The 27,170-nt window shown below is 36.5% G+C and overlaps 1 protein-coding gene across 3 annotated transcripts in view; it reads right to left on the reverse strand.

Annotated features, from left to right (window-relative positions):
- DZIP1 (DAZ interacting zinc finger protein 1) overlaps positions 1–27,170 on the reverse strand; it is an 83,041-nt gene that overhangs the window by 2,053 nt on the left and 53,818 nt on the right. For 2 of the 3 annotated variants that reach the window (XM_036758145.1, XM_036758146.1), the window contains 7 exons: positions 12,649–12,791; positions 10,635–10,833; positions 9,886–10,015; positions 9,599–9,652; positions 6,961–7,154; positions 3,797–3,930; positions 585–759 (listed from right to left, as the gene is read on the reverse strand). In XM_036758145.1, the coding sequence (XP_036614040.1) occupies positions 585–759; positions 3,797–3,930; positions 6,961–7,154; positions 9,599–9,652; positions 9,886–10,015; positions 10,635–10,833; positions 12,649–12,791 (1,029 nt within the window). Of the gene's footprint in view, positions 1–584; positions 760–3,796; positions 3,931–6,960; positions 7,155–9,598; positions 9,653–9,885; positions 10,016–10,634; positions 10,834–12,648; positions 12,792–23,217; positions 23,278–27,170 lie in introns of all 3 variants that reach the window. The other variant, XM_036758147.1, reaches the window with a different exon arrangement.

A 27,170-nucleotide genomic window follows, 5' to 3' on the forward strand; every position in this document is an offset into this window, starting at 1 on the left:
TGGATGGAGAATTGGCCTCCTGGTTTGACAAGGAGAGGTTTGATAAACACAGCTTGTACAATGAGAAAAGGTAAGTCCAGTGCAAGGATGACTCCAATGACTTTATATGGAAGAGTGAAGGAGTTAGTGTCGGGAAAAGATCACACCTGCTATTACCCAAAATGCATTGATCCCTGATCCAGGGCAGCTTACACAGGAGGTTAATGTAATGATGTGGCTTCCAGTGCTCCTCCCTCATTCCACAAAGATAAATACCAGCATCTCCATAAAGGAAGGCTATATAGAAGTATCTCATATCTGAATCTTGCATTTTCTGAACTCCTAGTTTTTTACATAGAGTAAGATAATATTAAAATTAAAAAGAATAGTATACATCAAAATTTAAATCCATTTGATGAGGGATACTGATATCTTGACTATATTCAATATTCAGCAAAATAAATTAAGAAAATTATCAGTTCTAATTTTTGTGTGTATTTTTAACTGATTGATAGACTCTTATTTTATTGATCTGAATTCTCTATGTTTTAAAGACACAACCAGAATATTGATCATATTTCAACAACAGTATTGATGCAGCTGACCTTCTGCTTTGGGCACTTTGGGTGTATATGCACCCCAGGCACTTGTAACATGAGTGGTATTAGATTCAACCTTTATAAGTGCGGTCCCACTTGGTTTTTTTCCGACGTTCTTCTCCAAAGACTTTTCCTCCTCCAAAGATGATGTGTCCCAGTCATCATCATCTACATCTGCACACTAAAGCAAACAGAAAAGAATGTTTTATTTCGAAGGAAAAATGTCATTTTGGGAGAACCTTACCAATAGGATAATGATAGCATTCTGATTTCATTACCATTCTCTACCTACCATTAGGACAGGAATTTTCCATTGGGTCCGTAACTTCAGGTGAGTCTAATTAGAATGGCATCTGCTCAGCAAGGCAAAAAACCCACCAACTCTTTTAAAAATAGAGCTATTTGTTCAACTGCACAAATGAAGAACATAAACTAAAATGAGGATAGATATCAATAAGCATCTATTAAGCACTTACTAGGTACCGGACACTGTGCTGAGCACAGGAGATACGGAGAAAAAGAAAAACCATTCTGTATTCTCATGGAAGTTACCCAGGTGGGGGTGGGGGGATGAGAAGATATGTTAATCAGAACATATAAGATAAATACACAGTAGATGAGAAGTAGCCTTAGAGGGGATGATGCTAGCAACTGTGGCGGAGCAGGAGGGTGGAAAAGAGGACCAGAAAAGGCTGCCTGGAGGAGGTGGCGCTTGAGCTCAGTATTTAAAGGGAACCAAGGATTTCCAGATTTGGGAGTTAGGAGAGCACTCTAGGGTAAGGGAATCTAGATTGTACAAAGGCAAACAGAGCATCTCAGGAAGGAACAATAATTAGGCCAGAATGGGCAGACTGTAGTGTATGAAAGGGAATACAAGGCAAAAAATTAGGAAAAGAAGGAAAGGTTGTGAAGAGCTTTAAATGTCAAACAAAGGACTTTATTTGAGTCTGGAGGTAATAGGGAGCCATTGAAGTTTACTGAGCAGGGGATGACATGGCTGGATCTACAATTTAGGAAAATTGTTTTGGTAGCTAAGTGGAAGATAGATACAAGTGGGGAGAGACTTGTGATGGAGAGACCAACTAGAGGTCTACTGCAGCAGAGACTAGGAGGTCCTGAAATCTGGCAGTAGCAGAGTGAGCTCTGAAAAGGAGATCTATGGGAGAGATGTTAGGAGAGAAAAAAAATGACAACACTTGGCACTTGTGGATATGTGGAAACTTGGGCATGTGGGATGAATGAGACAGGGTGGCAGGGAAGGATACTGAGGTTATAAATCTGGGTGAGGGACCTTCAAACAGGTGCCTTCTTAAGGCTAAGGATGAGGCAGGGGAAGGGGCCCTTGGACAATCTGGGTTCTGAGAAAATTTTTTTATTTTGGAGGGGATACATATGACATATATTCTCTGCTGTTGAGGACTACTGTTAACCACTAATGTATTAATGAAAACAAAAATATATATCAATTACATTAAAACAGAAGGATGTGAAATCGAGGACAATCAGTTGTGCCCTAGAAGTCAGATGATGGATTATATATAGTCTTTTAAGGTCCTTTGGAACTCTCTAGTCATTTAAAACCAAATAATTAATCATTAAAGAATTCCATAGTAATCAGATATGAAAGGAAAAAAAATCTCTTCTTGGGAAGTTGAACCTAAAAGAAAAATTGAATTATGACTCTCTGACTGAATGATAAAGTGAAATACTATTTAACTTTGTTTTAAAAAGTTTTTCACTTTTATATGGAAAAGAGTGCTGAGTAATAAAAGTAACTCAGGAGTTTCAAATTTTATAGTTTACAGATTTAAATACTTGAAGGCTCTGATTTTGTTGGCTGTGGACATGGATACCCTCTCTATTGATGCAGACTATCTCCCCCTAACAATTTAGTAAAAAACCTGAGTTGCTATGACCACAAAATTCATCACCTTGTAGTCTAGTGGCGTTAAACTCAACAAGAAAGGGAGGGATCCCTCTGCATATTGTCTTAGAAAACCATATATTAACATTACCTATGTTCTGTTGTATTTTTATTTTGTTGAATATTTCCCAATTACATTCTAATCTAAGTCAGGCTGCACTCTTTGTGGGCAGCAATATGGCCACGTAATAGATATTTCTGCTTTAGTCTACCTGGTGATGAGTCTCTCTGAATCTAGTTAAACCAGTCCTCTGGTCACAGGTACACAGTTCACTGCCAAGTCCATATTCAAAGCCTTTCTAGTTTTATGGGATCTGCCAGACTTTACATTCCACTGGCAAAACCTTTGAGAAGCCAAGTCATTTCCAAGTCAGGAAGACTTGCGTTTAAATCATGCCCCCTCGACTATATGCTCCTTGAAGGCAGGGAATATCTTTTAACTCTTTTTGTATCTCTAGGGCTTAGCTAGTGCCTCGCATATGGTAAGTGCTTAATAAATGTTTAATGATCGATTAATCGATTGCCTCAGACACCTACTAGCTGCATGACCTGGGAAAAATCTCAAGTTTAGTTTCCTCACTTATCTCAACCAATTTTGGTTTTAATTTAAAATCAGAATAGTAAGAGCACCTGCCTGCCAGGGCTTCTGAGAGGATCAAATGGAGAGAATATGTAAAGCACCTTGCAAATGCTAAAGTGCTATATGAATGCCAATTATTAGGACAAGACATGCATTTCAGTGTAGGAAAGGTAGTATGAAAATAAAATTTAAATGAAATTTAAATTTAAATAAATTTAAAAATTAAATAAAATTTAAATGTAGTTAAATTTAAAAATTAAATATAATTTTAAAAATTAAATAAAATTTAAATGAAAATTAGTGAACAAAACAGTGATAATGACTAAATCTTATTCAATTCTTGGAGCAGGCAGAACACAGATTAGTTATGTCCAAAACATCCACGACATATTCACACTTTATCTCCAGAGATAAAAACTACTGAGAGACAGTCCCAAGAGAACACCTGGCTTTTAAAGTTTGATCACCGTTCCGCCTAATGTAGTTAAAGGAGCTCAGGACTACACCCTTAAATCAGATTCATTCTGCTGGGCCTCTTGAGGTCATTCTCCACAGTTTATCCCCCAGTGCTAAACAATGGCTGAATAGGGAGAATCAGTATTCTATTAAGACTGATAGCCTAACACGGGCAGATTTCCAACTCCAATTTTTATGGTCTGGAAGAAATAAAAACTATTAAAGAAAGGAAAGTTTACGTAAAAAAAGGGACTCCACCTTTAATTCTTCTTGTGATTCTTCTTTTTTGACAAATGCCTCAGCAACATTAATTCCACCAACTGGTTTATTCACATTTCTGTGATTTGACACTGTCTTTTCAACTTTTTCAGTTAGCAGCTTAATGCAGGTGCCTGTGTGACCAATAAAAGTTAGTTAGCTGGAGTCTAAACAACTTTTATCTATCTTCGGTTAAAAAAAATAATCTTATGGCTAAAATGCTTTGAGAAAACCTGCTCTTCATAAATACTACCAAAATGAAATCAATTTAGCATGTTTTTGATAAAAAGAAACAAACACAAAACATTTATGATCTCTTCTAACAAGTATACTCTTTCCAACTAAGAGCTCTATTAAAAAATGGTTTTTCAAAATGAAATCTGGCCTGTAATTTTTAAATAAATAAATTTAATTTAAATTAAAAGTATTTCAAATTGAATTATACAAAGTATCCCCGAAGTCTTAGTTCAGTTTTAAGCTTTTTAAAACTTGAAGATGTGGGAGCATTTAATATTTATAGTAATATTTATAGTAATTTAGAATGTGTAAATCCAAGCTTATTCTATCTCTTCAATCCTACCAAAACCCGTCATTCTCAGCGGATGGCCTCATTTCCTACTTTACTGAGAAGATGAAGACCCAATGACATAAACTTCCCTAACTTTGATCCTCTCAAAGTTTTTCTACATATTCATCTATCTTCTCTCTGAGGAAGAAGTATCCTTCCTTCTTTCCAAGGCTAATCACTCAACCTGAACTTTTTAATCTTACTCCTCCTACCTACTCTAGGACCTTGTTCTATCAGTTCCTTCTTTGTCTTGCATCTTCTGTATCTCTCTCTCCCACTGCCTATAGATAGGTCTATTCTATCTTAAAATACCCTTCCTATACTGTACTATACCCTCAAGCTAATGTCCAGTTAAGCTCTCTCCTTTCTTTTTTGCCAAACTGTTCAAAATCTATTTTTTTTCACTTTTTCATCACCCATTCACTCTGTCCTCTGCAATCTGGCTTCCACCCCTACCCATCTACTGAAATTATGTTCTTAAAGGCTACCAGTATTCTTCTAATGGGAACATCCAATGGTTTTAGCCTATTTGACCTCTCTCTAGTAGCTCACATTTCCAAAAGATTGCACTATCTTCTTTCTTTTTCTCTTTTACCACTTTTTTTTTGGGGGGGGGTCTCCTTTACTAATTCCTTTTCTTACTTCTACTTCTAAATTTAAACATTCTTTCAGGTTCTTACTTGGCCTCTTCAGTTCCCCCCCTCTATAGTTCTTCCTTTGATTATCTTATCCATTTCCACGATTTCAACCATTACTTCACTGTGGATTGTTCCTATTATGCTATAAGCTCCAGTATTACTCGTGAAGTACCATGGGCACTCCTCCCTTATGCTTAAAAGTGAACTACAAGCCATTCCTAAAGGTGCCTTGCATTTTTCCTTTGCCATCCCTGGACTAATTCAACATTCATTCAAGTCATATTTATTAAGTGCCCACTGGGAACAGAGCACTATACTAGCATGCTAGGGGAAAGAAAAAGTTTCAGGTAAGGACCCTTGCCATGGAGCTTACAGTCTTGATGTTTTCTCGGATTGGCATGTTCTCTTTGCCTTTGGTAACTTATCAGGGTCCTACCCAATCCTACCACTCTAAGAAATCTTCCTTGATTTTCCCCTTGTACTGTGTCCCTTACCCTGCCAGAAATGTTCCTTCCTGTGCAACTGTGCCTCTCCTGTAGCCCTTCTAACATTCTTTTTTAAAATTTATTTTGTATTTTTAGTTTACAACACTCAGTTCCACAAGTTTTTGAGTTCCAAATTTTCTCCCCCTCCTTCTTCTAACATTCTTATGGCATTTAATGTTGCATGTGCGTGCACATACACACACAAATTAGAAATAGCTATTTTTTCTTTATTTTATAAATTTTTGCATATATATGTATATGCACATATAGTATATGTACATCTTCCCTATTTGACTGGAACCTCCATGAGGGTGGGGATTCTGTCCTATTCACCTCTGCAACACCTCAAGTCCCTACTGCAGTTCCTTTTACATAGTAAAAGCTTAATACATATCCATTGATTGAATAAGGAAGAAACATCAATGATTTGACATTTTCAGATCCCTTGTTACATACTATAACCTTTCATTGTTTTTCCATTGAGGTGCTGCCCCTATTAATGAATAGCCGCATGGGCTATTCATTAACATACTTGGAATGATCACCAATAAACCTGCTCCAAAAATCACTGACATGACTACCTTCTGGGCCAGGGAACTAAAGTATATGAAAGGACCTCATGCAGATAAACCAGTTCTCCCTTGGCTCACACATCCTTTAGAATCAAAGGTCAGGATACCCACAGAAGAGCTCCAGACTCTGGAGTGGAGACTGATTCAGACTCAGAACAGCATCGGATATTAGAAAGGGCATTGGATTTGAAATCAGAAAATCTGTGTTTGCAAGCCAACTCTGGCACTTACTACATGTGAGATGATGGGCAAGCCACTTTACCGGTCTCATCTTTGGTTTCCTCTTCTGTAAAATAGGACATTGGACTAGATGATCTTATTCCTAGCCCTAAATCTATGATCCTCTTCAGTTTTAAAACTCGAAAGCTCCTAAATCTCTTGGAATACTCACACTCTATAGGAACCCTCTGAATGGCTTTCATTACTGACTGGTACACACATGATAATCTGAAGGGTTTTGGAACCACTCAGAAGGGCAGGGGTATGAATGAGGACTGCTCTAGATTAGGGCAACTCTCTGATAGGCATCATTACCAGAGTTTTTGACCATCTGTCAAACTCTCAAGTCCAATGGTGTATAGCAATTAGTCCTATTTTTGAAAATTCCAACCTGCCGTGGACTATTAAACATTCTACTGGGATGTTTCATCATAGGATTTACTGTGAGGTACACTGAAGTTAATAGCTGTTAGAAACAGCTTTTCATTTTAGAAAAATTTTTGCCTATATGTCAAATTATAAAAATGATTTCCCACTTCTCCTCGAATGTAAATCCTTATAAAACATAGGTTCAAGAATTTCAGTTAATAGTGCCTGGAATCAAGTTGATAAAATTCTTATCATTAATGTTTAATAAACCATTTGGCTCCGTAATTTTTAAGCAAAAGAAAGTCTAGAAAACCTTCTGCAGGCTTCGAAGGGATTTCGTTATCTTCAATTTCACTCCCTTCAGTCCAATCAGTGTCACTTTTGGCAGCATCATTTCCAAAAGTGTGGAGGCTGTTTGCAGACTGCTTGTGAAGCAATTCTGGTGACACGAAGGACTGCACGATGCCATCCTCATCTAATTCATCCTCGGAACTAAAGGGAGGAGTCCTAAATATTGCAAACCAATAGGAAAACATGTGGATTGATAATTTATTAAAGTTGAAATCTGAATCATTGCATGCCCAATTAAATTATTACTTTCTCAACTGATTTAGATACAGACAGCAAATGTTCTGAATTTTTAGATAGAGAGGCTGTAAGAAAGTGGTGTGATTCAGGATACCCGTAAGAGACAAGAAGCTTAGAGCACATGTTTCCTCTTCCCCCCCCCCACCCAACAACTCAATTTAATTTTATTTTCAGTTCTGAATTCTCTCCCTCTCTTCTCCCTTCCCTCATCTATCAAGAAGGTAAGAAAAAGGAAACCCTTTACAAATATATGTGTAGCCATGCAAAAAAATTCCAACATTAGCCATGACCAAAAGAAGAAAGAGAAAGAAGGAAGGAAGGAAGGAAGAAAGGAAGGAAGGAAGGAAGGAGGGAGGGAGGGAAGGAGGGAAAGAAGGAAGGAAGGGAGGAGGGAAGGAAGGAGGGAAGGAAGGAAGAAAGCCTCTGCACTCTGCACCCACCAGTTCTCTCTGTGAAGGTGTATAGCATGTTTTCATGTTTTCGTCATGAGCTCTTTGGAACTGTGGTGGGTCACTGTGTTGATCAGAGTTACTAAGTCTTTCACAGTTGATGATCTTTATAATATTAATGTTACTGTGCAAATTGTTCTCCTGTTTCTGCTCATTTCAGTTTGTTATCTACTATGACCCCCAAGTCACTTAACCTCACTGTCTATGTCCTCAATTCCACACTGAAGAGAATTGACATGTTTATCTAATCACTTATGTGATATGAACAAATCTGGAATAATGTCTTCTCTCCCTCCTCCAGTCTGTCTGCCATTAAGCGGCCAACATGACCCTCCTAATTAAGCACAGGTCACCCCCACCCCTAATTACCATCCAATAAACTCTACTAGCTCCCTTTTACTTCCAGGTTCAAATATAAAATCCTTTTTTTGAGGTTCAAAACCATTCATAATCGTGCCCCTTCTTGCACACTCTATAATCCAGTGACACTGGCCTCCTTGCTCTTCCTTGATCATGATGCTCCATATCCAGTCTCTGGGCATTTTCACTGCCTGACTCCAGTCCTGGAACTCTCTCCCTCCTCATCTCCCAACTCCTGATTTCCTTCAAGTCTCAGCTAAAGTCTCACCTTTTACAAAAAATACCATTCCCTGTCCTCCTTAATCTCTGTATCTTTCCCTTTGAGATTTTACCCTGCATACGTCTTGTGGGTACATAGTTGTTTGCTTACAGTCTCCCCCTCATGAGATTCTGAACTCTTTGAGAGCATGAACTGTTTCTGCAATTCTTTGCGACCTAGTGCTTACTCAGTACACTTCCTGGCACATATTAGGTGTTTAATAAATTCTTGGTTTCTGGCTCCTGCACTTTTGAAGGAACACTGACAAAACAGAATGGTTCTAGGGTATAGACACTGGGGTTGTGAGGTGATTGAAAAGAATTGCTTATAAGGATTGGTTGAAAGGAATAGGAATGCTCAGCCTGGAAAAGAAAAGGCTTAGGGGGAAATGACTGAGAATCTATAAACACTTAAAGAATCATGCCAGAGACAAAAGATTGGGATTATTCTGCTTCATCCCAGAGAACAAAAAAAGAAAAAACAGAGCCAATGTGTTCACGTTACAGAGAGCAGGATTTTGGTCTCAAGATAACAAAGAACTTCCTAACAATTAGAGATGTTTACCAATGGGACAGGCTCTGGTTCATGAGAAGGTGAGCTCCCATTCACTGGAGGTGCTCAAGCAAAAGTTAAACAAGCAGCGCTCACTAGGGATATTTGCAGAGCTGATTCTGGGAAGGGTTGGACAAGATGACATCTCAAATCCTGCAGAAATGTCCAGCTAGCAGTGTCACTTGAAAAATGTGCAAGAAAGTCCTGGAAAATCTAAGAATTTGTCCCCTAATTCCCAATTTGTGTATGACTCTTGCTTTTTTGACCTATATATAATATAAAAATATATACAATATAAAATTCTAGCTGGGATATTTAATCTACCTTTTAAAAAAGAATTACTGTGTGAAAGGAGCACTGTGATCATCAGCAAATCAAAAACAAAGCATAAATCCTGATAAAGTGAATTGCTTTAAATCTTAATTTTCCATACATTAGGGATTCAACTAACAAAGACCAGAGTTACATCAGCTTCACAAAAGCCCAAAAGACTAAAACTTTATCTAAATGAAACTTGTCCCATAACAGTCCCAATCTTTGGCTCTTAAGCTACTGGCAACACCAATAAAAACTATATATGGGACATAAAACAAGGACGCTTAAAAAATGTTGACATATGAACCTATGAACTTAATTACCCATAACAGAGTATTGACTTGTAAAGAAAGGACAGTTGAATAAAAGGGTTTAGAAAAGTAGTAATATTCCATTTTTTTTAAAAAAAAGAGCAAAAAAAAACTTACGAAATACTTGAAGACTTTTTAAGAAAATTCTCTTCTAAGGTACTTGTCCTGGCTCTAAAAAAACAATATAAGTTATTCCTGAACTATTCACGAGTCAACAATACATTTTAACATTATAATTTCATGTGGCACTGCAGCATTAATTTTCTTACAGTTATAAGCAGCAATAGGGAATGTAAATGAAACTCTTGTCATTAACTAAAAACTATACTTAAAAGCAAGTAAGATAATCAGTTAAACTAAATGTTAATAAAGTTAAGATTTTTGCAAGAGGTAAAAATACACACGTTGGCATATGTATCCGCTCAGCAGCAAGAGATTTTTGTTTGATCAGATGTTTAGTTTTTGAAGATGACTTTGTCACTCTAGGTAACTCTCCAGATGAGGACATTTCCAACTGGGTCATGCTAGGCTTATCTGGAATTTAAATAGCAATATTTTTCAAATAGCAATTTCTTCTTCTTTTAATTTTATTTATTTTTAATTTTCAACATTCACTTCTATAAGATTTTGAGTTCTAAATTTTCTTCCTCTTCCTCTGCTCCCTGCTCCTGAAGATAATGTCCAAACTAATATAGGGTATACATGCACAATCATATTAAATATATTTCTACATTAGTCATGTTGTAAGAAGAAGATGAACCGAAGGGAAAAACCACGAGAAAGAAGAAACAAAAAAAAATAGAGAGAGAAAATATATGCTTCGATCTTCATTCAGATTCCATAGTTCTTTCTATGGATATGAATAGCATTTTCCATCATGAATCTTTCGGAATTGTCTTAGATCCTTGTGTCAAACAGCAATTTCTTCACAGAGTCTGATAACAAATTGTTTTTTAAAATTATTATTGTTTACACAACTGCTGAAACCATCTAGGACTCTCATTTTGAATGCTGTGTATTTTGTTTGGGAAGCAGGTGTAGGAAAAAAGCTATAACCCCAGACTCAAGAATGCTACATTTAATAGTTATGTCCTTTAGGTGGGTACCATAATTATGAACATATTAAATACACATTAAGTATAAATTCTCTTACCTGAAAGAATCAAAGAAGAGTTGCTAAGAAGCCTGTTTGGATTCACTGAGGTTCTTTCCTCAATCTTGCAGCTGACTTGATATTCCAGAAAGTCTCTGATTTCCTGCATGTTAGGCACTTGCCTTCTTCTCTCTTGCCTTACAGTGTCAATAGCAGTTAGCACTCGATTCAGGTGATCAGTGGGAATACCACGTACACCCTAAAGAACGAGAGGTCACAGGATTTAATTTATGTGAACTTTCCACAATATCTGGATATTTTACCTGCATATCTGTAAGGAACTAAGAGAGGTACTGGACTGTGATTTCATTAGTGATTGGGAATTCTCAAACGAAGAAATTGTAAAGATAGTGATAAAACATTTACCTAATGAAGAAGTTCTTAACCTAAAGTCTGTGAATTTGATTTTAAAATGTTTTGATAACTGTATTTGAATATAATTGGATTCCTTTGAATTTTATTTTATGCAATTAAAACATTATTCTACGAAGAGGCCCACAGGCTTCACCAGACTGCCAAAGGAATCTATGACACAAAAAAGATTTAATTTGAATAAGATACTGTAACAGATATATTTTTTAAAAGCATCAGGAATCTCTGATATTAAGGATTTTACAGTGTAGCTATAACCATACAGGGTGAACAAATAGTTAACGTAAGGAAGGAAAAAGTGATTAAGATAGTAAGTTTTCGAACAGCTTATTGGAGGGAGATCACTGGGGTCTATTTTATTGAAGAAAGATATTCAAAAAGGTCTTTTCTGAACTCAGATCTTACTATCCTTTAAGAGATGGTACATGAGCACAGCCTGGAAAGATGCTAGATAAATGAAAAGGAAGGGAAAGGGTATTTCAGACAGAGATAACAGCACAAGCCATGCTGAGGAAGCAGCAATGAATAAAGTGTATTCTGAGAACAGTGAGTAGGCTACAGCCTCGCTGGAGTGGAGGGTTAAAGGTTTGTGAGTGAGTGATTGACAATGTGAAAATGTTGGGGTGAGAAAGAAATAAGTCTGGAACCAGGGAGGCCATTTAGGAAGTTATTGCGATAGTCCAGGTGTAAAATGGTAAGAACCTGTACTGGAGGTGGGGTAGAACAAGGTGTCAGTGTCAATAGAGAGATCACAGATGAATTTTACACATTCCTATATACACTATGTAAGTGGACATGGTTTTGAAGAATTTATGCACTTTTCTTCTCTCTCTGGATCACACTCCAAAAATTCAAGTGATTTCAAAAGAAGAGTGTAATGTGGTTATGCTCGTAACAGTGTTATACATAACAAAGAGAAGCGGCATGGAATAATGGATAGTGAACATGCCTTGGAGCTGGGAAGAGCTGGGTTCAAGTCTTAACTGATACTGTGTGACCCTGGGAAAGTCACTTAACTCTTAGTGTTCTAGACAACTCTAAAAGAAATTAAGTTGCAGAGAGCATTCTGATCTACATTGGTAAAGGGAGTTTCTTCATCTAGGAATACCCAGTGAAATCACAGGTGCAGTCCATATCCCTAAATTCAACGACGTAGACATGCTATGAACAAATAAGCATTTCAACTCCACTGATCACTTCTAACATATGCCATTTCTCAACTGAGAAGATTTTAATGTTGTTCTTAAGACATTTAGAAACCCATGCAAAAGAAAGCAGGATTAACACAAGAAACTATACTAAACCATATCTACACTTTAGGGAAAACTTTATTGAGAATGTTATTTTTTTGAATGGATAGAGGCCATGGGAGTTGAATCTGGATGCCCGAAATGTTCCCTGCCAGAGTTTTCCAGAAGACTGTATTCTGGAACTTAAAACATCTTGAAAATGTGTTTGGCTTCTAACATTCTTTACAATTAGGCCATGATGACATTGAGATGTCAATTAAATAATTTGTTCCCAACTGTGGATGACTAATTAGCATATGCTTAGAAATAAGCTTCTCTTGCTTTTTGTTTTTATTTGGGGGGGGGGGGGGGAGTGGAAGCCAGCAGAAGATCCCAGAAAGATTTAACCTTACTGCGTTAATTCCCAAGGTTTCCAGCTTCTCCACCAACGTCTGCTCTAAGACTGTTCTTAACTCTTTAGTGAGAGAAGGATTGCTCTTCAAAGCTTTTATCAAGTGCAGTTTGTTATTAGTTAATTTCTTCCCATTCTCCTTTCCTGAAATAAGAGATAAAATTATATTCTCTAGGTGAAATAATTATTGTGCAACTTCGTAATAGACAAGGCTATAACAAATGAATTTTTTAATTGTAAAGAAACATCAAAATTATTTTTTAATAAGAAATGCTATTTATAATTCTCCAAAACTTTTAAAGCTATACTAAATAATCTTAAAAATTGTAACTCGATGAACGCAAATATTTCTTAAGAACCACCATATAATTTCTTAATTCAAATTATAACAAAATGTACAACTGTATATATATAGATATATATATACACACATATACACGCATATATATTTATATATCAAAACAGTAGAAAAATGTATTTGAATTTTACTCTTTCCTTATGGAAAATACTACACTTGACTAAACACCACATACTACAATGATATGACTACAGAATTTAGAGTCAAAAGATCTAGGTTCCAATCCAGAATTAGATGTGTGGCCTTAGGCAATGCATTTAACCTTTCTGGGCCTCAGTTTCCTCATCTGTAAAATGAGGAAACTGGTCACGATGATCTCCAACATTCCTTCCAGTTCTAGTTAGCTATTCCCCAAATTGCAGTTGCAAATTTATGATCCTATGCCCACTCCATGAGTCATCAAGTATTGTGTTTTAAAAAACATAATTCAAGTGGTAAAAAAAAATCATCTAAGGCTAAGTATATGTTAAAATACTAAAGTAATCATTCCCCCCCAAAATCTGCAGAGTTTTGAAAAAAAAATGAAATGTTTTTAAAAAAAAGTTCTGGGACTGTGTTAAATAGTCAACAACGAAGAAAAAAGCAAAAGACCCCCAGTTCATGTCCCTCATTTTGACTCTCCTACTGGACTTCTTTATCCCCCTTTCCCTTACCATTCCTTTACTACTAGCACCCCTTCCCAATGCTTTTTAAATGGAAAAATCTTTTGTGGGATGTCTGTTATGACCTCTGAAATGAGCTCTGCCACTAACTACTTCTGTGACCTTGATAATACTATTTAACAAACATTTAGAACAAGGCATTGTGCTGAGTTTTAGGTATGTAGAAATTTTTTAAAAAGTTTTTCCTCATGAAGTTTACAACTTAATATGAAGGAAAGAATATTTTCAAAAGTAAAGGTAGTGATGTTAAATTTAATAAAGACAAAAGAGACAGAGTATCCTAGGAAGAACTGAAAAGGGAAAGTTCACTTTTGCAAGAAAGGCCAAGTGAAGACTTCATGGAGAAAAAGACACCCACCCCCAGGGGTCTTGACAGAAGAAAGGGTTTCATAAATGGGTGATAAGATTCTCTTTCATCAACAACTCCTCTTTCTTTACCTGGGCATTTGAGGCACCTTTTCTATAATAATTTCTAAAAAGTCCTAAACAACTGCTTCCTAAATAAAATTCAGTCTAAACTAAACACGATAAATTACAATATTAAAAGTTATTAGTGAACAATTTCTTTTATGCTCAAAGGAAACAAATTATCTAGGTTTTTAAAGAAAAAAAATCTGGAATGTAAGAGTGCTTAGCTTTCTAGATATTAAGCAGACACAAAAAATACAGGCTCTATTATAGGTACTTTCATCAGTTTTCTTTCTGATTACAAGGCCTCAATAGCTAGTGAGTTTGACTGCAATCATGGTAATTTTCCCTGGCACTGATTCACTCCACTGCTGGCAGCCAGATCTCTCCAGGGATTAAAAGTTTCTGGTAGTGTGAGCGCCCCAGAATTCATACAAAACAGGGCCCTCTCTGGTGCATACAAGGCTATTTTTAGGCCAGTTATCACGGGCATCAAGGAAAAGCAGAGCACACCATGTCCTGAAATATTCTCTGGTCCTAGCTTTTGTCCTGCTTCTTGGTCCCCAGAGTCACGGGGATCCAAGAATAGGTTCAAGTTAGGCTGGAAACAATTTGATTATAAATTTCCAAGCGGTGGACACTTGGATAAACTTCCTGACAATGGAACTGCTCACTCACTTATTGCTAATATTAAAGCACAGGATGAGGGGGCCTTAAAAATGACGAGTGTTTTGGCCTCATCAAACATTTTTTCCCTCTTCACGAAGTTTAATTTAAATGTTGGTGGGTTGTTTTGTTTTGTGCACATGCTTTGTTCATAGTAAGAAAGCCATAACAAGTTAAAACACCTCCTCAAAGATGATCAAGAAGATAATGCAAGTTAACAATGGGCAGAAGAGGTAACTGACCAAAATACACACACACACACACACACACACACACACACACACACACACACACACACACACAAATAAAAGTAGAGTTACTTTATTGGAAGATAAACTGTAGCTGCAAAATTTTTATTGATGCTACTAAAAACTTCCTAAGAATCAGTGATCCTTTAATTGCTTACATCAAGCAGGTGACCAAATTCCGGCAGCATAGAAACCATGAAGAGCAGCTAATGTTAAAATAAGACTTGTTTTTATTACCATTGATATCATTGCTTTAGTGAAGGACTCTCTTTATTAATGCAGATGGGTACCTGCTCGAAAAATTTATCACCTTAAAGGGTTTACTAAGACATAAAACAAAATTAGTCAGACGTATATGTAGTGATATACATATATACACACACATTCATACACACACACATATATACATATACACATATATAAATAAATGCATACACACATATACATATATACATATATATATATATGAAACCATAATTGTAACAGATAGGGGCTTAAGGATCATTTAGGTCCATTCTCCTTTTACACGTAACCTGAAGGTCAGAAGACTTCTCTAAGGTCACATAGCTAGGTACTGGTAAGGGGGGGAAAGAATTGTATATCTCAAAGAGATATTATACTATATATATACCTTATACTTTTTCCACTATACCACTGAAAGAAAAAAAGCAGAAGAATTGAGTTCTAGGTCCAGTTCTGCCATTAACTCATTGTGTGACCTTGAGGAAATCCCTTAACCTCTGAATCTTAGCTTGTAATGTGAGGGAGTTGGACTAGGTGACCTATAGACCAAGACCATCCAGCCCTAAAATCCTGTGATTCCATTAAGTGGGAAAACAACTTAGACCCTATAAAAGGGTATTGGTAAACAGTAAATCTTCACTAACAAATAAAAAAGGTTCTAAAAATTCAAGCAAAAGTTTTGGAAATCTCATTCTGCACCCGAAAACTCTGCGCCCAAAAGACACTTGGGAAAATGTGAGTCCCACCCAATAAATCAAAGAAGGAAGACGAAAGGATTGCCACTCTGCTGACCAGGCAGAAGAACTCTTAACAGTAATGCTCCTGTTTCAATATCACTTATGAAGGCTGGTAGGTCTGCTTCCTAGGACTGTGGCACTCACAATCCCATCCCTGCTGGAGAATTATGCCTGAATGTTATAGTCAGTCAATAGGCATTTTATTAATTCAATCAGCCTTGGTTAAGTGCTGGGATTACAAGGAAAGGAAGAAGATAGTTCTTGCTCTCAAGTTGTTCACGGTCTAATGGGGGTGACAACATAAAAACAACTGTATTTAAACAAGATCTACACAAGATGAATTGGAGATAACCAACACAGGGAAGACACTAGCATTATGGGGGATTGGAAAAGGCTTGTTGTAGAAGTTGGCTGGGACTTGAAGAAAGCCATGGAAGCCAAGAGATGAAGATGAGGAAGGAGAGAGTTCCATGCATAGGAGACAGCCAGTGAAAATGCCCAATTGGAATATTTTTTTGTGCAATGGACAGCTAGCAGTGTCACTGGATCATTGAGAATGTGACAGAAAGTAAGGTGTAAGAAGACTGCAAAGGGAGGAAACAGAGGATTTTATATTTGATCCTGGAAGCAATGGGGAACCCCTAGAGTTTATTGAATGGAAGGGTGATGTGGCCAGACCTATGCTTTATTCCTCAATATGACGGTTGAGCAGGGAATGAATTGGAATGAGAAGAAACTTAAGGTAGGTAGCCCAGCAAACAGACTGTGGCAATATTCCAAAAATAAGGTGATAAGGGCCTGCAGCAGAGTGATAGCAGTATCAGAGGATGAGTAAATGAGAAATGTTAAAGAAAATAAAATGGACAGTATTTGGCACTAGATTTGATAGGGAGAATGAGAGAGAGTAAGGAGCTGAGGATGACACCTAGGTTGCAAGCTAGGGATGATGACAGTGGTCTCAACAGTAATAGTGAAGTTCTCAAGAGGGGAGAGTTTAGAGGAAAAGATAATGAGTTCAGTTTTGGATGGGTTCAGTTTAAGATGTCTACCATCCAATACAAGATGTCCAATAGACAGCTGGAAATATAAGTCTGGAAATTAGGAGATAGGATGATATGCAGATCATCAGCACCAGAGATAAATGAATTCATGGGAGCTGATGAGATCACTAAGCAAAACAGAATAGAGGAAGAAGAAAAATTGGTTCGTCAGAACCTGGGCGGGAGGGGGTACCCATGGTTCGGAGGTGTGACAACTGTTTCCATACCACTAAAAACCTCAACATCTGGTAGGGAGATTCTAATCATAGTGTTAACTATCAGTTCTTCTAATTCTAGTTAATGGTTACATAGAAATACTTTAAGAAAAGTGGAGGGAAAAGTGTTGAAATTCAAAGAATGCTGAATGAGGAGTCAAAGAATGATAACTCTGCTCCCAAGGACGCTAATAAAAAGCTATGTGATCTTGGACACGTCCTGCAACCTCCCTTAATGTGTGAAATGGGTCCCTTCAAGAATGCCATCTTGGTGGACTCAACACATTTCACTAATACTTTCGGAGAAGAAGTTTCTATTTTTAGTTTTAATGCAATACTTCTGTGATAAATAAAGTTATGCAAATAAAGGTGAGGCCCTCCCTGTACCTCCCTTCTACACCTTGCTGGTGCCTCCCCTCTGAGATTATCTTTCACACTCTGTATAGTCACATCTAGTCTCCCCACCATTAGAATGAGCTCCTTGACGGCTGGGACTGTTTTTGCCTATTTTAGCACAGTATGTGGCACGCAGCAAGTACTTAATAAATGCTCGTTGACTGACTGCTTCTAGACTTACAAACCAAATAGAAGAACAGTTGTTCATGCTGGATACCTACAAGGCTAGCTCACAATAACTAAAATCATGAAAGCAATCCTTTCTATTATCCTACAGGCACACATACAATACCATACTGCATTCGATCAGTGACTGATCTGGGCCAGTGTTCTGGTCCAGGATTGTCTTTGACTTTGGTTCCCCATAGAAGTCTTATGGCATAATATGGTAGATACTCTCCATGACATAATTTTTAAGGTTTAGCATTTATCAGAGACATCCCTAAGTCCCTTTAAATAACCTGTTAGACAATTCTCTAGGGTTTCAGAAGAAGTAGGCTCTAGACATTCCATTTAAGTAGCAACAGGCAGGAGAGTTCAGTCTGAGGAGTGAGTCCTCCAACCAACCTTGATGGGACTGCAGGACCTTTGTCAAAAGATGGGTATCTCCCCTTGAGAGGAAGCTAGGAGGTGAAGTAGAATGCAGGACTTCGGAGTCAGGAAAACCTGAGCTTGAATTCTGCCTTAGACACTTAGTGGCTGTATGACCCTGGGCAAGTCACTTAACTGCTCTTCACTTACTCATCTCTAAAATGGGGACAATAAACTTACTTTTCAGGGTTGCTACGAGCATACAAAAGAACATTTCAAGCACTTTGCAAATCTTAAAGTATGTGGAAATTCTGGCTATCATTATAAATGCTCCTAATCATTCATCTAGATAAGGACATCAGCTCTTTTTTTAGAGATGGCACAGGGAAGTTTTGATTGTGCCATAGAGACTGGATATGAAACAAATATGGCTAATGTTTGAAGGAAAGGACAAAGGGAAAGAGTTTTAAAAGGGAGAATGGCCCCCAAAAAGTGGTGGACCATTTCTACAGCTCATGCATACAAGCCACAAACAAGGATGACTCCTCTGACAAGAGTCCATTTCATGAAGCAAATGAGAGGACGAATCAAACTGAGCAGAAGTTTCCTGATCTTCCCTGCTTTGTTAACAACAATCCTACGAATGTAGAAGCCAGTATATTACTTTCATATTTAATGTCCACTATCATTATGATCCACCTTGTTTCAGGAGGGAACAGGAAAATTTAACCTGAGTATTCTAAAATATTCTGAAGTATTCTTAAAAAAAGCCATGAAGCTTCACTCTTTAAAAACAAAATCCACACTATTAGAAAATGTGCTTGAAAAAAAATCACCATCACTGACTAAAGACGATGAATGCAGAAAAATTCTCATTAGTTGAAAATGTTGACCCACTTAAAAATTCTGAATCTACCTGGGATGGGCAACAATCATTTCTTCAGAACAGACATCTTCAAAAAAATTAGTCAATGTGATAGACTTAGCTACTCTGATCAATGCAATGATATGTGACAATTCCAAAGGACGCAAGATAAAAATACTATACACCTAGAGAGAGAACTGATGAATTCTGAGTGTAAATTGAAGCATATTTTTTCACTTTGTTGGGTTTTTTTTTTGCAATATGGCTAACAAGGAAATGTTTTACATGACTTCATATGTATAAGTGCCATATTGTTTGTCTTCTCACCGGGCTGGAGGAAGAGAATTTGGAACTTAAAACTGAAAAAGGATATTAAAAAAGCCATAGTCATTTGCTTCTTTTTGGTATTATTCCCTCTGGATGCTACAATGATTTTGGGGGGATACTCAAGTACACTAAATGATTATCCTTGAATGATGATATGCTCCCTAATTCAAGGGTGTTCACACTGGCTATCAGGAGCCAATTGTTAAAATTTCAGCATGAGCATTTACTCTTGATAAATCAGCAAACCCCACAAATCTGAGTCTGATTTATTGTTTTGTTTATTGTCTAGACTTAGGAAAGTGATTGAGAAATTGTTAATGATACAGATTAAACTTAAAAGTATGTTTTGTGTTATTTTTTTCAGAGAGCCAGTTATTAAACCCTTACCAGTATATCTCAGCCAATACTTAAATGTTTATTAATTTTAAAAGAACAGAAATGAATTAGAGGTAGTAATTTGCTGATTTAAGCTGGGTTAAACATTCAAATATTCACTAACTCTGGCCTGACTTAAAAGTGAATTGAGTCATATTGAGGAAGTAAAAAAAATGAATAAAAAGGAAAACACTTTATATACAATCTTGAAATTATGAATGAAATCAGATTTACTTTGGTTTGGAATTAAAAAAGAATTAACTCTCAAGGCCAAACTTTCATAAAGATACTTTTTAGGGTAAAAAAACTGAAACTCTTGAGAATTACAAGACATTACAGATATAAAATTCTACTTTGCTTTCTGAAAGAAATTACAAAGTAAATATTTAGATGAAGGGAACATGAAACAGGCAAATTACTTCTACAGTATGATATTACAGAATGATCACAGGAAAAGGGAATTGTTAAATTTTAGTAATATTTGTCTAAATCATTCATGTAATGAAATAAATGCTGACTTAACGTTATCGTGAAAGGAAGTATAGTATAGTACAATGAGTGATGGACTTGGAGTCAGGAGGACTGGGGCTGGAACCCTGCCTCAGTCATTTGTTAACTGGGTGGCCCTGGACAAATCACATAACCTCTCTGAGCCTGTTTCCTCATCCATAAAATTGGAATTAAAGCAGCAGCTACTTCACAGGGTTATCGTGAAGATCAAAACTATGTAAAGCATTTTTTGAGCTTTAAAGCACTATAAGTGTGAGGCATCGTTATATAAGCAAAGATGTGCCACAGATAGGCCTCATGTCCTTAATATCAATTACTGACAGCCTGGAATAGCAATAATAATAACTAACATTTAAATAACACTTCAAGCTTTGCAAAGCACTTCACCAGTATTATCTCCTTTTGCCCTCACAATGACCCTGGGAGGTAGAGGTTATTATTATTCTCACTTTACAGGTGAGGAAACTGAGGCAGAGAGTTTAGGTGACTTGCCCAAGGTCACACAGCTAGTAAATATCTGAAGCTAGATTTGAAACAAGGTCTTCCTGACCTTAGGTCCAGCACTCTAACCAGTGAGTCACTTACCTGCCTCTAATATAGAGAATGTGGATAGAATTGATAATAAAAATCCGTAAGAAAGCCTGACTACAGCACCAAGCCTGAGTGCTGCTAATAACTAGCTGAAGCCTTACCCGCTTTCCCATCTTTTTCCTTTTTTCCCATCCCTTTTGGGAAATCAGCAGTAGTGATTCCCAACCCTGATTTTTCAAGAGCCTAAGAAGTCTCCAATTATCTCAATGACTGCACAAAAGTTTTAAAACTAAATTACTTTAAAATTTAAAAACAAAGGTCATATAGCATTTTCTGGCAGTGTGCACTGCAATAAAACAAAAATACTAGCATAGCAACCAAAAAGAAAGCGAGGCTTACTGCAAATGGCAGTAAAATTACCCAAAGAGAGCTGGGAAGGGGGAATAAGAGAAATAAGGGGTAATCCACCAACTGGATAAATGAACGCAGCCTCTAGATGGTTGTTTGCACCATTTTGTGAATCATTCCTGAAATGACTAGTAGCTGGCATCATATACCATCCTTCATCTACACTTTGATGATGCTACTGGTCCAGGACCAGGATGGGGATGAGCTGCCCTGAGACAATCATATTCCCTTCATTGTTCTCACTGTGTTTACTTCATTTGCCAGGTGGTAGGCCAGAATTAGAGGTAGAACTTATGACTGTTAACTGCTTTTTATGTATGAAACACCATACGTACCTCCCAACTGAAGTGACATAAATATTGGTTTGTCAAAATCATTCACTAATCTTTGCTAGTCAAAGAAATTAAGCTGTGTTAAGAATGACAACTGATTTTTTCCTCTCCCAAAGTAGTTTGTTTTGTTATAACACTCAATATAGAGACATTGAAGTTATATCAAACTAGCTTTAAAAAAGTTTTTATAAATTGTGAATATGGTACTAAAATAATCTATTTGTGATCTTGCTGAAGAATCACTTCAACACTTTCTAAATAAACTAGTCAAAAATTTAACAAAACAAAAGCAAATCACTAAGTTTCAATTATTACCCAAGAGAAGGCAGCAGCTCCTCCAGTCTTCTGTAAAGACATTTTAATTTTAAATGCAAACACTTGAAACTCAGAGTTTATGTGGCTCTTTCTTGCTGTTAAAAATTATTTTAAGGGAAATGGTCATTTCATCTTTTGCCTCTGACTAGATTTAATATTTAGGTATTCACCAATAACATAAAGCAAATATTTATAGGTCACTAAATGGTGTGTGATTTTTGTTGGTAGTAGTATCTGGCATGTGATGGTATGTGATACAGAGCTGCAAACTTACTACCAAGTTTTAAAAATGTTCCAAAGCATAGATAAAAGATTCTCTAAAAAATAAAATTCAAAAATGTTTAAATTTGGATGAATTTTAAAAGTATTTTATTACTATTCATTTCCATTTAAATTTGGCTGACATTTATTAAATGCCTATTTATAGAATCAGTGAGCTTAGAACACTGTTGCTGTTTAGTTGTTTCAGTCATGTCCAATTCTTCGTGACCTCATTTGGGTATTTCTTGGCAAAGAGACTAGAATGATTTGCCATTTCCTTCTCCAGCTATTTTACAGATGAAGAAACTGAGGCAAACAGGGTTAAATGACTTGCCCAGGGTCACACAACTACTAAGTGTCTGAGGCCAGATTTGAACTCAGGAAGATGAGTCTTCCTGACTCCGGGCCCTGTGTTCTGTTGCACCACCTAGTTGCCCCTTGAAACACTCGACATTCCCATAAAAACATATGAAAGTACTTAATAAGAAAACAGGTCAGGTAGTACAGTGGCTCTTTACTGTCACTACTATAAAATACAAATTATCACTTTGGGATCTTTTGAAGTCTTTCCCAACCTGGCTCCATCCAACCTACTTTCTATGACTTACTCTTTCTCATGCATGCTACATTACACCTATTTGCACCCCTCCATCCAAAACATTCCACTCTCCTCCTGGGTCCCTCGTGTCTGGAATGCTCATCTTCCTCATTGCCATCTCTTGGAATCCCTAGCCCCTTCAGGGCTCTGATCAGGAGCCATCTCCTTTGTATATTTTCCTGATCTTTCTAGTTACTACTGCCCCACAAAATTATTTATGTTGTATATATTTTTACTTAACTCACCTGCAATATGTTGCATATAAGTTCAGCAGCCTAATCTCCATGAGAGGGGGAACTGTTTCATTTTTTGGTTTTGTACACCAAGAGCTTGGCACATTGCTGTGCACACAGTTGGCGCTTCATGTATACTTGATAAATATTAAATGAATAAATACATATAACAAAAATATTTACAAATTCTAAATATTTCCTTTACATGTACAGTATCACCACCATTGGTAGCGTATTTTCAAGGTTTCATCTATTTTCATAATGAAATATGGTAATTCATGTACTTAGGCCTTGATTGATACCACTGTTACCTTTTTCTTCCTCTGAAAGCTCCTCTATTGGTTCCAGTGTGTACAACTTGGATACCTGTTCTATTAATGAGGAAAAAATAGGAATAGCACAAACAGGACAACAGAAGGACAAGGTCAAAGGAGAATTAGTCTCTTTTCTAACATAATTTTGAAAGTATGGTGTAATTTCTATGGTAATTTTTCATAACTATATAGGAAATATTTCAAAAAATTCAATTTATGTAGGTATTTAATTAAAGGAAGATATCAGAATTGCAAACTGACTTTATAAAATGTAGGAAAATAATATAGAGTATGTTTATTTGAATTAGTCCCACTTACAGGAATTTATATGCTTTAGATAATTAGATTAAGACTTCTTTTTTACTTTCACTAAGTGATAGCCATTTTACTGGACATTCTATTTTATAAGAAACGTTAAAATATAACTGGCTTTTTTAATTTGAAAGTCAATAATACATGCATAATTTCTTATGTTTTCGATTTCTACCTGAAAACACACTGGTCTAGGTAAGTGGTAGATTTAACCCACTTTTTTCATGTCACAAATAGTCCCCAACTATTTCATAAGATCAAGGATCTATATAGCTGGAAGGGACAACAGAAGGTATCTAAACCAATTCCCTCATTTTATGAATTAAGAAACTGAGGCTCACTTCAGTGCTTCTCAACAGCTATTTTCACTATATTGGATGATACTCAGGTAGCACACCTGTTGGTTTTTTGATAGTTTTTTTTTTAATTTTAGAGTGTGATATTCCTTACAAAGAATAGAAATAGCTCTACTGATATCAAATTAGAGAAAAAAGCCAGGGCTCCCCGATCATCTCTTCTAGTGGGTAACTCCATTATCGCACTCTAAACATACCTAAACTTACTTTAAAGGTACCATTCAATAAATACATTTTAATCTGGAGATAAAAAAAATCTTATTTTCAATGTATAGACAATAAGGAAGGCAAAGAAATGTGAAAAATTCATTTCTCAACTTCCTTGAAAGAAACCCAAATTCAAGTCTACCATCTGACTTTTTAAATAGTTCTTCCTTGAAAATTTTAAAAATACTCATTCTGGATGATAGAATGTTACAGTTACATAAGAATGTAATTCACAAAAAAGGAAAGAGATTCCCTGGCTTTTCCCAGACACTGAGTTAATTAAATAAATAATTTTACATTAATGTAAGAGCTTTGGGTACAGAGAATAGAAATATTTTTCATAATTAAACCAGTGGTGGGATTCAGCCGGTTTGCACCAGTTAGGAAGAACCAGTACCTAATTTTAGGTTGAGTTCTGAGAGCTTATTGTTAGCGGGGGTGGGGCCTGCGCTTGTCATGTCAGCAGTGGGGGCGGAGCCTAGGCTCAGTTCCCTGGAGAACTGGTTGTTTAATTCATTTGAATCCCACCACTGACTTAAACTCATTGATCCAAATAACAATGAAAAGAAAATTTGACCTTACACGTTTCTCAGTGTTTGAGGAACACACTGAAGAATCCATTACTGAATCCCTTGCATTCTGCATCCTAGCTGCCCATGATAACCATGACTTCATAAAGTCCACCCATAAGGTCCATAAGACTGAACGCCAATTATATTTTCTTACACTGGAACTTCGGTTAATTATTCATCACAGACTTTACCTTACACAAAAAGCCTATTTACTAAAACTGTTCTCAGGAGATGAAAGATAATTTGTTCTTCCAATTTGAAGAGAAAATTCTTAATAACATAAGATTGTTGTTATTTGGTAGTTACTAAATTGAAGTGATTATGAACAAATTTCTTTCAAAATCTTCAAAGAAACGATACATGCACAATTCATCACTCAGTGTAAGTTGAATGTCTCCTTTTTTCCACTCATGTTCAGCTGCTTCTTAAACTGAAGAATGTGAAAAATATGAATATACATTAATATCACATTTTCTGTCAGGGTTTAGGGAAAATCGGCCTTAATTTACAGTCACTCTATACCTGATCTTACATACTTTCCTATTTGCACATTACTTTTTGCTAAGTCAATAATAATTTTAACTTTGCATTTTTATTAGATTTCCTTCAAAAAGAATTCATGATCTAGTTATCACTCTGAAGATCTGTAGTTAGAAAAGTGCCATATATCTAAAAATATATAATGGAGAACACAGCCACGCAAATGTGTATGTGTACGTCTTAAATATGTTCACAGATCTACATCCTGAGGAGTTTCTTAGTCTTTGTTTCAGGTATTTCCACAGCATAAAATGGGGTAACCCTCAGTTAAAGGGAAAATTCAGTTATTTTGGAAGTTATTCCTGAGCTTTCATTATATATGATATGGAAATATAAGTATAGGAGGAACTTACAGTAATTACTGACTTACAAAAAAGCAAAGTAAATGAACAATAGTGGGGTGTCAGGCAAAATTAAAATGCTGACTAAATACTGACATCAGGTTTAATTTGAATTTGGCAAGAACAGCTTCAGGCTAATATAATCTCAGCTACTTTAGCACACAATATTTCCTTTAAGCTGTTAGGTTAGATTATATTTAAGTAAGGATCAAATCCTGACTATAATAAATGGGTCTGCTATTGCATACATTTGGCAATTATCTAGATGTTTTTAGCTAAATCATCCAAATTCCTCCTCTTAAATGTGGTCAATCCCAATTCATTCCACAAGTATTTTTATACTCATTCTTTTTCCTTTACAATTATCTTTTATTAAGCCTCGCACATGGGCGTTTCCATTTGGCTAAAACAGGCCCCATTTGATGCTAATTCATCACACCTTCACATCTTAGAATCCCTGGTTTCCTTTAAGACTCAACTGAAGGACCATCTTCTGCATGAGCCTTTCTTTCCTGGTCTCTCCATGTATGTCCCCACTTCCTGTCAAGGTTGTGTTTCTCCCCTTTTCATCGCCCCCCCCCCACCTTGTATCTTTTTAAAAGTATGTTCAGAAAAAAAATATATTAAAAAAGTATGTTCAGGTCAAGCCAACAAACCTACCTTGGGATAGGTACCATCAGTGATACAAAAGAGAGGCAAAAACAGTCTTTGCCCTCAAAGAATTTACAGTCTAATTGGGAGTGACAACATGCAAACAACTACATACAAATTAGCTATATACACAACAAATTGGAGATAATCAACAGAGGGAAGGCATTAATATTAAGGAGGACTGCTTACAGAAGTTTCTAAGAAAGATTTGTTCGGTCACTTTTCACTCATGTCCAACTCTCTATGACCCTATTTGAGGTTTTCTTGGCAAAGGTACTGTAGTGGTTTGCCATTTTCTTCTCCAGCTCATCTTACAGATGAGGAAATTGAGGCAACCAGGAATTAAGTGATTTGCCCATGGTCACACAGCTACTAAGTGTCTGAGGCTGGATTTGAAATCAGGGAGATGAGTCTTCCTGACTCCAGGCCTGGCACTCTATCCACTGTGCCACCCAACGGCATGCATGTAAGTATTCATGTATGCATATGTGTGTATGTATATGTATACACACATATATACATGCATATACATACACACAGGTGAGTATATATTTTTACAAATCTCTGCCTTTTAGTTTTCTCTGTTGGGAGTCTTACTCATGGTCAAAAGCCAAAGATTGGGAAAGACTTCTTGCAGAAGACGAGATATATATCTATATCTATCTATGTATCTGCATATATATACACATGCACACACACATATACACACAAATATATATGTGTATGTATACATATATGTGTGCATTATGTTTTATATATAATACATGCATACACATACACTGGCAAGGATTATTTTTTGTTGGCTTTTTTCCCCCAACCCTAGCCTCTAGGATAATAACTAGCAACTAGTAGGCACTTAATAAAAGCCAGCTGATGAACTGAAAGAATTCTATTTACTTGAGTGGGTGAAACTTGTATCTGTGAAATGTTTGAAATAACTGTTCTGGGGGCAAATAAAAAGCAGAATATGT

Source organism: Trichosurus vulpecula, chromosome 4, assembly GCF_011100635.1.
Source record: "Trichosurus vulpecula isolate mTriVul1 chromosome 4, mTriVul1.pri, whole genome shotgun sequence".
NCBI lineage: Eukaryota > Metazoa > Chordata > Mammalia > Diprotodontia > Phalangeridae > Trichosurus > Trichosurus vulpecula.